Consider the following 14,365-nt stretch of genomic DNA (forward strand, 5'->3'; position numbering starts at 1 on the left):
TAGGAAGACTATACATCACATGGCTCAACCAATCAAAGAGGAACGAGTAAGCACAGAAGCGGCTCTGTGCCCATCCCTAAGACTAAGACCGAGAGCACCCTCATATGACTGAGCTCAAGTAATGAATAAGAACTTCCAAAAGGACACAGGCAAGTGTTTTAAGATTTGCTTATAAAAATACAGTATTTATTAACGTAAAGTTCTTAAATGAACTGAACGAATCAGGGTGGTACAAAATAAAATGACTATTGTTATTTCGTGATTAATGAACATTAAACCTTTCTGTCTTATAAAATGCCTTCCTCTAATAAAACAACAAATTTACCTTGTCGTTTTCAGGCATGCATATAACTTTGACCACACTGGTTGCCTCCTGTTTTTACCAGTTTTCTTTGACCCAGTTTTCATTGAAACAAAATAACGACAATGGAAGGAGAAAACTTATCCAGGACCTCACTTCAGGCTGTCTCCATTTTCTGCCAGTCTGAAATTCAGGAAGAGCTGGGCTACATCTTGAACTGAAAACTTGATGGCAGGGAACAACTTCCCTTTCAAAGAGCCACTTCATTAATTTGTGTTATCTTAGTCACTTAAGATAGTCTCTACTCCACTAAAACATTTAAGTTCCTTAGCCCTGAGTAATCAAAATAAAGTTGTTGAATATTCAAGGAAAACCTTTTAATGTTTTATTTATCTACTTATTTTATTTTATTAGCCAAGATCTCATATAGCCTTGACTTACCTCGACTGGCTGTGGAGCTAAGGGTGACCCTGACGTTCTAATCCACCTCCCTCTACTTTGAGTGGCATGGGCCACTACTTCAGGTTTATACAGTGCTGGGGATCAAATTCAGGGCTTCATATACACTGGGCAAGCACTCTGCCAACTAACCTAGCTCCCCAACCCACACGTTCATTTTTGATAATTTATACGAGTCAGTCTGCTTTGACAATGCCACAGAGAGAAGGTGACATCTTTATTGCCTCCTTTGCCTTTCACATTACCCTGTTTTCTGACACACGTTGACAGTCTTTCAGGATCTCACACTGTCTCTCCTTGTTGGCTTCATCTTCCTTTTAGGGAAGCAGGCGATGTTAAAGGTATTTTCATAAACAAAGACCCATTGACAGCCCCAGAACAGGCACTAGATGTCCTCGCTATGCAGTGTGACCATTGATTGGCTCCTTCATCTTTGACTTCCATTTGCTTCATGTCTAAAAACATGACACACAGTGGCATCTCATTTTGAAAACTCCACATTGGTGTTTACTTTGGAAGCTGACGATAGCTCATGTCACTGATAGGGAGTCTAACAGGTTACTGATATTTCTCTACTAGTCTGGTTCCAAATATCTGAACGGACCATAGAACCATCTGTTTGTTATATTGGATCACTATAGCTTAAGCCGTGGGACTGCTTTATGATGTAAGGTCATCTAAGCAGCGAGCATTCCCTCAGGCAAAACCTAGAAAGTGTGTGTAGTATCTTACCATGTATTAAGTTACCTGATGCAATACCGATTTTCTAAAACTGAACGTCATACAGCACTCATCTTCATTTTAAGCCCATGCTTGGTCTTTCTTGAATTCCATTGCCCAAGTTAAAAAACAATAAGCAAAACAAAACAAAACCCTAAGTACTGCCCCGAACTTCTCCGTTTCTTTTGGCTACCTTGTTGAATAGAACCAACATTTTGCTCTGTGTTACAAATTTTCTCAGTTCATGAGAGTGCATTTTTCGTGCTGACACCTGAGTTCTGGTTTCCACAGATTTACCTTTAGAGCCTCCCCTCTGTTCCCTTCCAGTGCCTGCGGATGCAGGGGCTTTTCTAACGTAAAGGTTAAGTCCTATTCCTAAACACGTATTCAAATCTGGGGTTTTCCCCCCCCTTTTTTTATGTTTCCAAGGCTCAACTTTTGCCACTTCCCGTTTTGATTTCAGTGCCCCGGTAAATCTGAACAATTCAATCCCGCACGGTCACAGAAAGGCAGTTCCCCAATCCCGAGACACCTTTCTCGGCTCAGCTCCCTGGTGCGGGCACGCTCTGAGTCAGTTAAGCATTGTTGGGTAGCAGCCTGAGCAATCACTCAACAGGTGAAGAAAGAGAAGGTGATTCTAAAGCCTTGGCTCTTTCCCTTTAGCCTTGTGATCATGTGCCCACAGAGAGCTGCTTGAGAGAGGGCGGCAGCGCCACTTCCAGCTGCAGTGCTGAGCTTATTAAAGCTGAGTAAGAACGAGCAGACTCACTCACCATGAACTCACTCTGAAGTAAGTGGGAAGTTGCCACAACGTCCCTCAGCTGTGGCCTTGTGAGAACATGGCTGGCCGACTGCAGGTACTCCACGGCTATCTTCTCCCGGGGGGTTGGCACAGCCACAAAGGGTTCCACGTTCCCCAGGCTGCTCATGTCCAAGGTAAGAGATACATTGGACCCTCGTCTACAAGGGGGAAAGAATATTACATTTAAATATTACATGTATGATTTGATCAAATAGTTTGTCTCTTTTTTTTTGCACAAGGACAAAGTTCAACGATACCTTTCCAGAAACAAAGATCATAAATGTATATATTTGGTATCATGACGAACTACAGCAAGTCTCCATAGATCTTTTATAGGAAATGGGCAATTTTATAGTTGCAAACAATTCTGAATTGAGAACATGTACTATAAGTCATTAGTAAGCATACTTGTTGCAGAAGGAATAAGATGGTTAATAATTTTAAATAAAAAGTCAGAAAAAGTAAACACATTTAAATTGAGAAATCATAGATAATACAAAAGAACATGTGTTTACATGTATGCCTGGGAATTCGAAATATATACCATAGTCATTAAATGCTTTAGCCATTTCACAATGTAGGCATAATTGAAAAGGTATCACAAACAAACATACCTCTGATTGGTTAATGAAAACATAATAAAATTAAAATAGCAATCTACTGTAGTCCAACTTATTGCATTAATACAGAATGTAAATGTTTGAAAGGATATATGTACACATGAATGTATGTACTGTAACTTATGGATAAACCCTTTACAGCAAGTGTGGTGGTGGTATACCTGAAATTCTAGAGGTTGGAGATTAGAGACAAGAGGATCAGGAGTTCAAGGTCATTCTCAATTATATGATGAGTTTGAGGCCCACCTGGGCCACACAAGACTATGTAAGAAACAAACAAAAAGAATCTAAATAAAAAATAGAAAATAACTTTGTATTATATATAAGCACATATATATGATCATACGTATATATGTTATTAATTTAATTGTGTGAAACTTGCAAGAGGCCATAGAGATCACAGATCTAAAGGCTAAGTTTCATTTTCTCTTTTCTTTATAATTTCCTTTCCTTCTTTTGGGAAGTAATGACTGAAATTCTTCCTTTTACATGGACCCTGGTGTACTGTGTAGAAGATGGAAGTCCCACTTAGCGGTTAGAGTAGCTGTGTGAGGGACAGCTACGAAAGAGCACGTGACAACCAATGGTTGCATAGCTATTCCTAAGACAGCATGTAAGGAAAAGGAGTTCAGGTCCCCAGGAATCATGAAAAGAAAAAAGCCAGGTATGGCAGCATGCAGCTGTAATCCAGGCACTAGCCAGCAGTGGGAGACAGTCAGAGATGGACAGATTCCTGGAGTTCATTGGCTAGCAGCCTAGTGAAACCCATAAGCTTCAGAGTCAGTGAGAGACCCTGGCTCAAAAATCAAACAGAACAGTGAGTGAAGAAGCCACTTGGTATTATCCTGCCTCTGCATGCACACATACACACCTATACACAATTAATATCGACATGTCTTGTTCTTCTTCGGAGTACCCTGAAATACATGTCTCAGTCTATCATTATTATTTGCTCTCTGAGGTTGCTGAGGTGGAAAGAGACGGATAGCATCCTGAACGTCCTCTGACACATTACCTATTTGGTAGGAGGTCTATGTGCTTGTGGGCTTTATCGTTTGGGGCTTTTGTTGGCTGAAATATACAGTTTCTTGTGTTTCCTGGTGGGAAATGTACAGTGGAGGAGCAGCAAAGAATGGCTCTGTTTTTAGACCAAGAATTTTAATCTATTTTTAGTGAGAAACTGTTTTTTAAACCTTTTTAATCCAGTGGTACTTGCCTTTAATTTTGTAGGGGACCCTGGTTCTGGTTCTGGTTTGTTATTTTAGTTTTAGTGTATTGCTGAGAATTTCTCTCTCTCTCTCTCTCTCTCTCTCTCTCTCTCTCTCTCTCTCTCTCTCTCTCTCTCCTTTCTGACAGTAGACTAAGGGCCTACAGCTTGTCAGAGGTTTCGTGAATGGTGAGGTCTCTTCCACTTACAATGGCAGGGCAGCTGTGTGGAGGAGGGGTCATTTGAAGTGGACCTGGCCATCTCAGAGACAGTGGTGTGGGAGAAGAACACATAGGAGGACTCTGAGAGAGAGCAGAGCAGTCTGGGCTGGAGCTCAGTTGTGCAAAATGCATTTTGGAGTCAGGAGCTGGGTTTTGCAGGGAGATGAGTGCAAGCCAAGAGCTGCAGAAACTACGTGGCTATCAGAAGCTGCCTAAGTCCCACAGATGGGGCCACAACATCAACATCAATGAATACCAACTTTTGTTTGGCTTCTCTCACACACCCTCCCCACACTTGGAGACCCAGAACCTCTCATAGACCACGTTTAAGTCTTTGATGAGCAAGTTTTCTGAGCGGTCTGTGGTCCGCTGAGAGCTGTGGAACCCACTTAGTAAGGAAGCCTAACTGGCTTAGCAAGGGAAGTAAGAAAGGAACCCAATATATCCAGTTTGTGTTATTTTGCCAAGCACTGTTATATGATGTTTTAGCCTTTGGGAGAACTGGTTTCCTTTATTTTCCAGGTGAAAAAAATACCCATTTTTGAAACACAGTTGTCAGTCAAAGACTCAGTTCAAGTTACAATATAAAACACAAGCTCTTTTTTTTTTTCTTTGCCTCCCGAAGTGAGTGTGTGGGCAGATTGTGTAAACTGTGTGTGAAGTCAAGAACAGTAGTCAAAGCCAGAGTTTTGACCTCAAAGCATTTTTGTGCGGCCTCAAATCTTGCCCGTCCATACCCTTGCTGTGCCCTTCTCAGGGTTGCTTAGCTTCTCTGCAGCACAGGTGTTTTCTGTCTCTTTAAAGCAAGTAAGTAATCAAGTAAATGTACTTAGAGAGTTACTATCCCGCCACACACAAAGAATGACGTCGGCGGCTTATAACATGTCATGCACGGGTGTTATTAAATTTGGCCGGCAATGAACAAAATCCTTTCTAATTCTCACTGCTTGCATTTCTCTAAGGGATCTATTTTAGGGCACTTCCATAAGAGTTGCCAATTGTCTTTGTTGAGATTAACTTTAATGCTTTGAGATCGATGACTCTAAGCCACACATTTGCCACTGACGAAGGCTACAGCTTGACAGCCTACTCCTTAAGATTTCCCTTTACTACTGCTATGCCATTTGCCCTGAACCCCAGACAACCCCGCAGCACCTCACCTCACCACCTCGGACAATGTCCCAAAGCTCAACTATAAAATTAAACTTACAGCGGCCGTTGACCTCACAAAGAACGTTTTCCACAGAGCAGTCTTATAGGGAAGCAACTCTCCCATGCTTGTCATAAAATATGACGGTAGGATGTAGTTAACTTGGTGAAAATCCCTGCTTTTGTTAACTTATTTTCAAAGAACAAACAGTATTTGGATTAATTGAAATATGATGCCATCAGGAAATTGAATCCGAAGGATCAGCTTACAAGAAGGACCACGTTTGGAGGCTTAGGCACCTGCTTGGAGCGAAGAGTTTACATGTACCCACATTTTATTTTTTCCTGGCAAAACGTGTTTACTGTGGGAATTTATAAAATTTAGATATTTGAAAATGGAACCAAAAGTAACTCATACTCCTGCTTTCTACAGTTATTTAAATTGACTCTGAGATCTTTCTAATTTAAAGGGATCAATGGCAGTGGCGAATTGCTACTGTTTTGATTTCTCTGGTGTGAAAAATGGATGAATGAATTAATTTTCATTGTTTATTTCTAGGTCTTTACCTTTGAGAATTTCTTAGCCCCATCTTTCCTAATTTTAATTTGTGTCATTGACATATTGCTATGATGTTTGTGGTGTGACATTGTTTCTCAGACATATTTGTGGCAAATACTACAAATCGTTGTTGCCTTAAAACACTGAGCTTGCTGAAAATTTATGTGTATGCTCAGTTAAGCAAACGGATTTTTCTGAGTACGCACTACTTTACTTTATTTTACATTTACTTGTGTGTGTGTGTGTGTCTGTGTGTGTGTGTGTCAAGGTCAGAGAACAACTCCAAGGTTGTTTCTTTCCTGGCACTTGAGCTCTATAGAAGGAGCTCACGGCCTCAGACCTGGTGTCAAGTCCATTGCTTCCCGAGCCATCTCACTAGCCTGGAAATGTGTTCTTCAAAAACGTAACTGTTCACTCTGTTTGTCATTTATTTGGGGTTATGGTCAAAAGTGAATTCCCAAGTTCTTTTTGTTGTTGTTATTGTTTCTCCCAGAGAGTTAATCACCTTGTTTTAACACAACTTACAGAAAAATTTAGAAAAAGGACATGTTTTTGTTGACTACCAATCACTGACTATAATCTGAAGAGCAAAATAGGACTTTATTAAACCAAGAAAATATGAGCTTATCCTCATAAACACCACAAACCAAAGTGAGTAGAAGTGGGTCAACATTCGACAATTCTGAAGCAGAGCAAACTTCACGCTGAGGAACATTAAAATAAAGGTAGGTTTAGAGAAAAATAATAGCCATCAAAATAGCGAGAGATCGGGATTTTTAACAACAGAATGTGGAAAAGTAAGAACTCAAATTCTTCTTGAAAACATTGCCTCTATTTTGCCGCGCAAGCACGAAAAAATGGCTTGGACATTTTTATGCCTCTTGATTGCTGGCGCAGAAAAGCAAACACAATAAAAAGGCTTTATCAAGTTCCCCTGTAACACCGATTATTATTTATGCCAAAAAAGTAAATAGAAGGGAGGAAATTCAAAAGATACCAATGCAAACAATTGAAGGAAAAAGCAAATTCTCAAGGCAAGGTAAGAGAAATGCAGCGAACAGCAGGCTAATTACAATTAAGCCAAGAGGAAAACACACATAAATATTATGAGCCAGGGCCACACTGAACACAGCGAGGGAATATAAACAACTCGGTTGGAATGTCCATTTCTGCACTACTGTTCTTAATAGCCACGAGGCGGGAAGAAAACACCGCTAAAAATACACGAGCACTTCAACTGCGTGCTGGAGAAGCTCAGAGACCACACATCTACTTCCCTGGAAGGCGAGGGATGTCACACTTGGCCTCAGGAGCTGGGTTTTGGCAGATGGGGTAGTTTCCAGGCAGGCTGCTCCCTTTGCACGGGACACTTGGCCAAGAAGAGCTGAGATTTCTAGCGCCTTCTCACTCGCTGTCCTCGGAGAAGTGAAATGAGGGCAGAAGGAAAGGAAACAAGCAGAAGCATCTTGCTGTGCTCTAGGCAGATATGGCTCTCGACTCTTAGAGGAGGAAATGATGGTCCAGTGAGAAATGCTGACAGCTGGTTAGAGCCAGGCCTCGGAGCAAGAATGGAAAAGTACACAGCGCAAAGGGGGAGAGACACAGGGATTTGTGTAGGGCTCCATAGCACCCACATCTGATCTCACAACATGAGAAGTGAGAACCTAACCGGTCCTCCCTCCCTACGGGAAAGCAGGAACCTAAGGTCCTCACTCTGCTCTCTGACCTCCGCATCCTATGGCTTACGACCACATTAAATCTGGATTTGATCCCTAAAGATGAGCTTCAGCTCTTCTATGCCCAATTCAGCATTTTAATTCTTCTGATTCAGATTGCCCACATACTTAGTTTTCCAGGAGAAACTAATAAAGAGAGAAAAATAAGAAAGAGAAATCCTTATTTATTTGGATAGCAATTGTAAAGCAGCCCCTGTGGGATTGGCTGGCCTCTGCATCTGTTCAAAACTCCACGTCCTACAACTCTTTTGTTCCTTCAGGTGTTAAGTTTTAAGAATATATAATTAACAATTTGCCTCCCCCACCCCCGCATCCCTTTACTTTCAAGTAAATTCTGGATGTTCCCGCTCCCTGAATTAAGTGATAGATGAGAGGTTGAAAATTTTAAAAGAGAAAAGGAGACAATTCTATGTTAAATTGTGACACGACCAAGTGTATAGAATCTGAAATAAGAAGAGTAGCTAATATGACGACTCTTACTAAAATTTCCCAAAGGAAATTCCTCAGGCATGACATGCAGGAAAATAAACATAAAGGAGACAGGCATGGGCCCAGGAAGATGAGAAAGGCTCTTCACTTTTCACTGAGAAGAAAATTTTATAATGTGGAGAAGATCTTTGGTGTAGGAAATGATGGGTTCTACCTCCCACTGCCCTGGGAAGATGCTGGTGGCTGCATAAAACATCTTCAAGTTCTTAGGATGATACCCAATGACACCCAATCCTCCTGTCCTCCTACCTATGGCTCCTGAGCACTGAGATGAACGCATGCCTACCACACCCAGCCTGTCTCACCTTTCATATAAGACAAGGTAAATTTCTAACTTAAAAATTAAAGTCAAAATCCTCATTAGAACACCCAGGAAGCAGAAACTGGTAGTTTTCCTTGTGTTCAAGACCAGCCTGATCCACATAGCGAGCTTTAGTCCAGCAGGGCTGTATAGTTAAGACACCAGCTCAAAAGATAGAAACAACGACCAGCCCTAACAACAATTCCCGCCCACACAATGAAAACCTGTACACACATATGTGTATATGTGGCATAGATAAACTAAACTGGTTACATTGTTTTCTGGGCCCGGACCTTGGAAACTGATTAAGTCAATGCTTTACCACATGAGTTAGAATTAAACATATTTGATCTCAGACTTTCTAGATGGCAGCCAAAGATAATGACAACTGAAGGGTTAATTCATATGATAAGAGGTAAAGAAACATTAAAATATCATTTTCCCCCCAGCTTGGTGTCATGTTCATGACACACTAGTGTGAGTCGCTGCAGCAATATCTACATGGTAATTTCTCACCTCACTGTGTTGATGCAGTTATGCAGTTAGGAGGGCTTTGGGTACCTGAACTGGCGTAGTCACTAAAAGCAGACTTGGAGAATTGATTAGTGAGTCAATTTGCAGCAATTCAGTGTGTAAGTTGGGACTGTTTTTTGCACCTCATATATTTAAAATGTACACTTCATATTCTTACAATGAACAGACTTATTTTTTTCTATTTTGAAATCAAGATCTGTCCATTGGGCAAAGACTGAAATAAAAAAAATACATTTAAAATGAAGAAAACATCTCCAATAATAAATGGAGCGACCTCTAACATTATGGCGACTGTTCTTCAAATCTTTGTGAGAAATATTTGTACGGATGACTTTAGAGCTGAGCCCTCGGTGTTACCAACCAGGGCCCCTTCCGTGGGGGGGACTGTTTCTCCTGTTCTCGGCACTCCCTTAGTTGCCTATAGTTCTTTGTCTAGGGTTGAGGCCCTGTAAGATTCCCTCCCTCCATGCTAGCATGAGTGTGTCTTCCTGGTCAGTGAGTTGTTTGAAAACCTAAGTCAACAAATCATTAGAAACACGGGGTCTGGAAGAAACCTGAAGACTCCTGGGGCCTGTTGACAGAGCACAGACCTTCTGTGTTTGATGCAAACTCTAATACCAGCTCCCTGGTAAGCCTTTCAATTCTCCCTTCTAAGCCTTCTAACCCCTGCAGGGGCTCTCTAGAAAGCCTTCTTCCCTCTAAACGCTTCTAGCTCAGAGTGGTTTCTTTCCTATTGCACTATAATAATTTTCACTGGAAAATAACACTGAAAATACAACAATAAACGCTTCCCACTCTGATCCCTCTGCATTTCTCCAGCCTCACCTGGCATGACCGCTCCCTGTCTGTGGCTGGGTAGGCAGTAAACTGCAACTCAATTCAGGTCTGCCTCTTTTAGATCCACCCTCCAAGATGTAGGCGTTCTTTCCCAGAGTAACTTTTTCTAATGTACTCACAATAAACATACATATTTACCAGGAATGAGTTTCTCTGCAGTGTGAACAAAGAAAGATACGCACTTTGATTCTCCTTCCATAGCCACTAGTCAGTGAAAAACTACACTTTCGTTGACTATGGGGAGAGACGGTTACAAGCAAATTGGAAAGGGTAATGCAGCCTGATGGCTTGTACCAAGTATGTAAACGGAAGAATCACTTTAGATGAGAAAACCAGATGCGGTGACGCCCACCCATATTCCCAGCACATGGGAAACTGAGGCAGGAGCCTAATTTAGGAGACATTGTGAATACTTGGCCATCCAGGGCAGATAACAAGAACCTATGTGAAAAATGAATACATAAGATAAAATTAGCAAAAAATAATAACATTTAGACTGTGCAGGCACAAGAAATGCAATTTTTAAGATTTGGTGTAAAACTTGTGTGAATAGCCATGAAGGTTCAGCCTTAACCTTACTAAAGACCTGTGAAGATTTTATGGCTATAAAAGAATGTTAAACTGCAGGGTGCTGTTTCCAAGCCAAGAATGATTCATTTTTATCTTTTTCTGGCACTTGGTATTGTTTTGGCTGCCACTCATGATGAGGAGGCTGTTTCCCTTCAAGAAAAAAAAAAAGGACGAAATGTTGGTGGCTCTAATTTTAGTTCCTGGCTTTAATTTTTCCTCATTCCTACAGTGATAATGAAGAAATATTAGACCTCAGTGAAGAACCAATCTTTCCGAAAAGAGAAATCCGAATTTCAGTTGATTTGTATGGAAGCTTGAGCTACATTCACTTATGTCCAACATTTTGTAAGTAGTACATACAGTTAAGTTAATTCACCACCCGTTCACCCAGCTACCGAGGAACCCTCTTGGTACTGACCATCACAAGGCAATAAATGTGGCTACTTCCAAGAGCAATGATATGCACAGTTATAACCATCCACTGACCTCGGCTAACTCATGAATCATCAGAAAACACACATTCTGTAACAGCTGTGGATGAACTGGGGATGGTAGAGAAATTTCTCAACCTGATGAAAGTCACGTACCAGAAGCCCCACAGCTAATGTTTGCTCAACAACGCAAGATTCAGAACTTCCCAGGCAAAACCATCTTGAAAAAGAACAAAGGCGGAGGACTCACATGTTCTGAGTTGAAAATTTCTACCCTTCTACCAAGTTACACTAACAATAACAGCAGCAGCAGCGCAGCATAAAGATAGATATCAGATCAATGGAAGAGAATTAGATATCCATAGTCGACCAGAAGAGATATTCTAAGCTGCTCCAAGTGCCATGGGAAGCTGTAATGAAGGTGGAAGGGGGAGCTGGTGAGCGTTTGTGGAAGCAGCAACTCTCACTACCACTGATGTGTAGAATGGTGTAGCCAAAGGGGAAAAGCAATAGTGCTTCCAAAAGCTAAGAGGACCCATGCTAGGTCCTCTGAATATAGCTATGGCGAATGTTCTGCTGTTGAACTATACCCCAAAGGCTCATTTTATTTTTTATTTGGAGACAGGTTCTCACTAAGTTGGGCGAGCTGGGTTGAACTCTCTAGCCCACACAGGACTTGGATTTGAGATCCTTCTGTTGCAGCATCCAGGACTCCTGAGATTATAAGCCTGTACCATCAGGCAGACTGCAGCATGCCTTTTTTCCCCAAATCTTTGTACCAGATTCCTAAACTTGGTTTTAGTTGTTGAAGAGAAACATTTATAAAGTTAGTTTTTACAAAGGAAAAAAGATGGTAGAATTATTTGTGCTTAAGAAAAGTAGTATATTCGAACCATGTGTAGTGGTCCATATTTGTAACCCCACTTCTTGGGAGACAGAGGCAGTCAGGATGAGGTACATAGATAGACCTTATCTATTGATTGATTGATTGACTGATTTAATTTTGAGCCCAGGCTGACCTTAAACTCCCTATGCAGTTGAAGCAATCTTGACCATCTGCCCTCTCTTCTCCTCCTGAGTGCTGGGACTCTAGGTATGTGCCACAACGCTTGACTCATGCAGTGTTGGAGATAGAACCAAGGGCACAGTGCGTGTCAGGCAAACATCCCACCAACTGAGCTGTAGGCTCACCCTCAGCCTGCCTTACATCTAACTCAGTGTGGTGGCACAGGCCTGGGACCCAGCATTCAGAAGGGAAAAGCAGGAAGATCATTAATTCAAGGTCAGCCTTGCTACTCTGGGAGTTTGAGACCAGCCTGGGTTTCTTTAGATCCTGATTTTTTTTTTTTTTAAGAGTGATTGCTTCTAATGCCCATCTTGTCTAACATTGATTACAAGTGTCTGAGAGATCTCAGTTATTCCCTATCAGAAGCAGATGTCTGGGCTGAAAGGGTAACTCATTAGTTAAGAACATTGGATGCTCTGCCAGAGGACTTAGGTTTGCTTCTCCTACCCACTAGACAGCTAAAAACTGTCTGTACCTCCCATTCCAGGGGATTCTACTCCCTCTTTCTGCTTCCGGGGGCACCAGGCACATGTGGTACACAGACATACAAGCAGCCAAATTATCCACACACACAGAATAAAGCAAAAATCAAAGAGGAAGCTGATAGCTTATGTCATTAGCCACCCTAACCTAACATGACCTCTCAGTAAGAATTACGAAAATCTACTGTTTGCAAAGCTTCCTCCTAAATGATCAGCCAAGAACAATACTTTACTTAAATGCCCATTCCTGCATTTGTTCGGTGTTCATTTAAAAGTGTACCACCCACAAACGCAGTTTTGGGCTTTGGTCAGCGAGGCACATTGCAAATAAACCAGGGTGGCCATTGCCCTCTTGAGTCGCTGGCCTTTCACCCGGGGAATTGCGGAGTAGGGAGTCACTTCCTTTTGGCCAGCGAAGAGTCATGGTTTGGCCACCATGATTGCCTTCCTGCCAGGGTAAATACATAATCATGTTATCAGTACGGTCCAAGATAAGGATAGAAATTTAAATATAAATTATTGACTGCAATTGCCAATAGTTAAAATAGGCTTTTTCCCCCTCAAGGGAATGAGACTTGTCACCTAGATGCCATTTGTAACAACTCATTCTTATCTCTGGGTCTTCTTTCTTCCATTGACAGTGGGATGATTGAGAGATAGCCCTGAGGTTCAAGGGGCCTTTCGCTGCAGTGCAGGGGACACATGGGGTGGGCAAGGCATAGACGCTAAGCCTTTGCCATGCTTCTTGACTATATTGTATCCAAGGAGCAGAGGGACGGGAAAGCAAATGAAATCTTCTGAGTTCAAAATACACACATTTTAAGGACTGCACTGGTGTTTGTCATGTAAACTACACACTTTGGCACTCGTGAGATAGGAGACACAGCCCTTTCTTGTCTAGAAATAAAAATACATACGTCAACTAAAATAGAATGAGAAAAATCACCTGGAAAGAAATTCTGACTAATGTTTTAGAAGCAGCTAACATTTTTCTTTTCAGTATAAAATTAAAGTCATCCAAAGGTCCTGAGTTCAACTCCCAGCAACCACATGGTGGCTCACAACCATCTGTAATGGAGTCTGCTGGCTTGCAGGCATACACACAGACAGAATATTGTATACATAATAAATAATAAAATATTTAAAAAAATCAAATAAAATCATGCATACGTCCTTTTTTGTTGAGGTGTGTGATTTATATAACACTAAGTTCACATTTCTTTCTTTCTTTTTTTGGAGGGGTGGGGTTGAGGCAGGGTTGAGACAGGGTTGAGACAGGGTTTCTCTGTGTAGCTTTGGAGGCTGTCCTGGAACTCACTCGGTAGACCATGCTAGCCTCGAACTCACAGTGATCCACCTGCCTCGTTCTCCTGAGTGCTGGGATTAAAGGCAAGCACCATCACTGCCCGGCAAGTCTGTATTTCTAAAGACTAGAATTTAGCATATTTAGAATCGTCGCTGAGTCAGATAAGGTGCGTCAGAGTCCAGGTGTGGTGGCAATCACCTTTAATCCAAGCACTGTGAGTTTGAGGTCAGTGAGGTCTACGCAGTGAGTTCCGGAAGAGGCAAAAACAAAAAACCAGCACAGCAAATTTTAAAGCATTTTCCTCACCCTCAAAGGAAACTGCCTCTCCATCCCGTGACTCCCTCTACAGAGGTCTTAGACATCACTGACAGGTTCACTCATTTTGTAATAATGGGGCTTGAACCTAGGGCCTTGCACACTCCAGGCCAACACTCTGCCCGGAAGCTACATCCCCTGCGTTCACTTCTCTTGGCCCTTTTATGTACATGGACTTATACTGCTGGCAGTTCGTCAGACTTCTTTTAGTTGACCTAATGTCATTCACGTTTTTCAACTGTGCAACCCTTGGAAGTTTT

General features: G+C 41.7%; 1 protein-coding gene across 3 annotated transcripts in view; it reads right to left on the reverse strand.

The window, feature by feature from the left end:
* The window catches only part of Ptprr (protein tyrosine phosphatase, receptor type R), a 232,128-nt gene that overhangs the window by 42,713 nt on the left and 175,050 nt on the right, over positions 1 to 14,365 (reverse strand). For all 3 annotated transcript variants that reach the window (XM_005358044.2, XM_005358045.2, XM_013350387.2), the window contains one exon: positions 2,254 to 2,440. In XM_005358044.2, coding sequence (XP_005358101.1) covers positions 2,254 to 2,440 — 187 coding nt within the window. The remainder of the gene's footprint in view (positions 1 to 2,253; positions 2,441 to 14,365) is intronic.

Source organism: Microtus ochrogaster, chromosome 24, assembly GCF_000317375.1.
Source record: "Microtus ochrogaster isolate Prairie Vole_2 chromosome 24, MicOch1.0, whole genome shotgun sequence".
In the NCBI taxonomy this organism is placed as follows: Eukaryota; Metazoa; Chordata; class Mammalia; order Rodentia; family Cricetidae; genus Microtus; species Microtus ochrogaster.